Source organism: Engraulis encrasicolus, chromosome 14, assembly GCF_034702125.1.
Source record: "Engraulis encrasicolus isolate BLACKSEA-1 chromosome 14, IST_EnEncr_1.0, whole genome shotgun sequence".
NCBI classification, from domain to species: domain Eukaryota; kingdom Metazoa; phylum Chordata; class Actinopteri; order Clupeiformes; family Engraulidae; genus Engraulis; species Engraulis encrasicolus.
Genome location: NC_085870.1, coordinates 53,959,330 through 53,962,249, shown reverse-complemented (window position 1 = coordinate 53,962,249; position 2,920 = coordinate 53,959,330). Strand labels below are relative to the sequence as shown.

The following is a 2,920-nucleotide window of genomic DNA, read 5'->3' as shown; positions in this document are numbered from 1 at the left end:
TCACACGGGTTTGGTTGACTGCCATGGCTGCTGTGACTGCTGCCAGCAGAGTGTCCTGGCCCTGGGCTGGCCGACACGGTTCTGGCCTGGGCTTGGCCTCAGCTCTGCTGCTGTGTAATGCCCTGGCAAGTCTCGCCGGGAGGCCCAAAGGCCCCGGCCACACGCACCTCAACTCCATCCGCATCGACGGGGACATCTCGCTGGGCGGCCTCTTCCCGGTGCACGCGCGCGGCCACGACGGCAAGGCGTGTGGCGAGCTGAAGAAGGAGAAGGGGATCCACCGGCTGGAGGCCATGCTGTTCGCCCTGGACCGCATCAACAACGACCACACGCTGCTCCCTAACATCACACTGGGGGCGCGCATCCTGGACACGTGCTCACGCGACACCCACGCCCTGGAGCAGTCGCTCACCTTCGTCCAGGCGCTCATCGAGAAGGACGGCTCGGACGTCAAGTGCCTGGGGGGCGGCGCACCCATCATCGCCAAGCCAGAGAGGGTGGTGGGGGTCATCGGGGCATCGGCCAGCTCCGTCTCCATCATGGTGGCCAATATCCTGCGTCTCTTCAAGGTAGGAATCTTACAATCTTAAGCTCCCTCTTCTCACTCCTCTTGGGAAGCCTGGAGGGGCCACACGTCTTGGCTTTTGCTTTTCTTTTTTAGTTGGCTTTTCAGTTTTTTTGGCTTGTCTTTTTCTTTTTTTCTTTTCACTTCAAAGGGTCTACTGTCCCTACTCTACTACTGTCCTGGTACTCTCCACATGTATTTCCTGGTGGGTAGACACCAAGGGCGCCGGAACGATTTTGAAAGTGGTGCTCTGCGTTTTTTTTGTCATGATTCTTTATTTCTTATAATTGCTACTGCTGCTGCACACCACTCTTTTGTCTGCAGTAGAAGTTGAGAAAGCCGGAGCCCAAAAGTGGGGATGCAAATGCACCACTGCATCCCCCTTTCCAGCACCTGTGGTAGACACTTGTGGTGTTGTGGAATTTGTGATCTACTGGGTGTGCCCTCTGCTTCCAACCTATCACTGTTACTTGAATGCATGATGCATACTTAATAATACTGAGGTTCAAGGTCACCACAATCTGTTAACATCAATCAACACCAAGCAACATAGCCCAGCCTCTGCTTGCCGATTCACAGACAAATAAATGCGATCAAGGCTTCATAGAGGGTTGCCCGTCCAAGCTCTGTAGCGCAATATCCTATTGAGCAGAGATATTACAGTGATTTTAGCCTGGGTACTGTTCAGACATGTTGTGGAAACTCTTGGAAATACATCTCTTTATTTCATCTCAAGGACATGTCACAATATTCAAAGAAATGACTGTATTATGCCCTTGAAGGCATATGGGCTGGGCAAACGTCAGGAACAAGAAGAATGGTAGGGTGGTTTATGTAGCCTATAACTGGAGTTTCCTTTCTTCACAGATTGAAATATTTATATGGAAATGATCTGTCGCCGCGTCTGATTCATCGCTTTGATTATCCGATGGCCTCTGCGTTCAGGAGGCTACATGTTTGCTGATGTGCAGGGCAGGTTGCTCTGTTGTTTGCTTGTTGGATGTTTGCAATCTCCAGCATTGCCATGCATCTGTGTGTGTCCTTGTGAGTGGTTATGTTTCGATTATTACCATACATGGCAGGCTTAGTTGTGGAAAGCGAGATGGAAATTCAAATTGGATGAGTGCTGCGCTGTTGGTCCAACAACAGCAGAGTGTGTGAAGGCTGATGCATCTGCTGTGTGTATTAGTGCAGCAATATGATGCCCTGACAGCCAAGCCTTCTCCTTTATAACAGAACAGATGAAGAGAACCCCAATGCCAAAGTGTCCCATTGCAAGAGAGAATGTAGCCTTAGAAATGTTACAACTTCCTTGCCGAAAGAACGAAATAAGAACTTTACAGAAGGCAAATAGAAAAGACACAAACTGAGAACTGCAAAGGCATGGAAGGAAATGTTTTTTTGATATCTTTTTTTTATGCTTTTCATGCTACATTTAGTCCAGCCCGAGGGACTATCCAAAGAGGAAAATATGTTCACCAAAACAGCATGCCATTTTTCCTCCTCTTCTTTGAAGAGATTAATGCTATCTCCTTTCTTGCAGTCATTTGTTCTAGGGACTTATTAGGTGAAGTTATCAATGTAGTTATATCATTCACAGACAATAATTCAGGCCCATATCTTTCCTGTTTGCTCACATTACATAGAACGTAGCATATTCAAACAGGTGTCTGATGCACGCCACTGATGCTTATGTTAAATCCTCCCAAGATAAAAAGAGACTACACATATTGGTTTTGTTTGGGGACTCGCCTGGGGTTATAAGATAACAGCTCTCTTGAAACGCCGCTGCCAACTTTTCTTTTCTTTTTTTCCCTCCCTGAATCACAAATGCATTTGAATGATGATAAGGTCCCTCTGCGCTTGCGGATTTGTATCCCAGACCTCAGTGGGTTTAATTCACACACGTCGTATTATCACCACGCCGCCATCACCTCTGCCACGCCACCCACCAACACGCCCCACCCTGCACCTCACTCCTTCTCCCCCCTCCTCATTCAGGCTTATCAGCCCGGGGAACAAGAGCTCCTTATCGTATCAGTAGTTTCAGTTGTGTTGTCGTGAACTTCCAGGAGTTTGGCAGGAGGCATACATACACTGTGACAGGGGGGGAAATCCTTTGTGTGACCAGACAGCGTGGAGAAGGTATTTACCATCACCTCCTGTCCTGCCGAACTAAAAAAGAAGGAGAAAAGAGGTGAAGGGCAGGAGAAAGGAGGCGGGTGCGATTAAATGAGAGAGTCGAGATCTCCAGTTAGTAGGCTCTGGATGCTGCGGGACATAGCCTCAGCCGGTGACAGCCTCTGGGCTTCCCTGCTATGATAAGCACATTTTCAATCCCTCCTTTCAGTCTTG

The 2,920-nt window shown here is 48.7% G+C and overlaps 1 protein-coding gene across 1 annotated transcript in view; it reads left to right on the top strand.

Moving 5' to 3' along the window:
* LOC134462899 (metabotropic glutamate receptor 4-like) overlaps positions 1-2,920 on the top strand; it is a 190,156-nt gene continuing 187,236 nt past the window's right edge. The window contains exon 1 of the mRNA XM_063216151.1: positions 1-569. Coding sequence (XP_063072221.1) covers positions 24-569 — 546 coding nt within the window. The 5' untranslated portion in view covers positions 1-23. The remainder of the gene's footprint in view (positions 570-2,920) is intronic.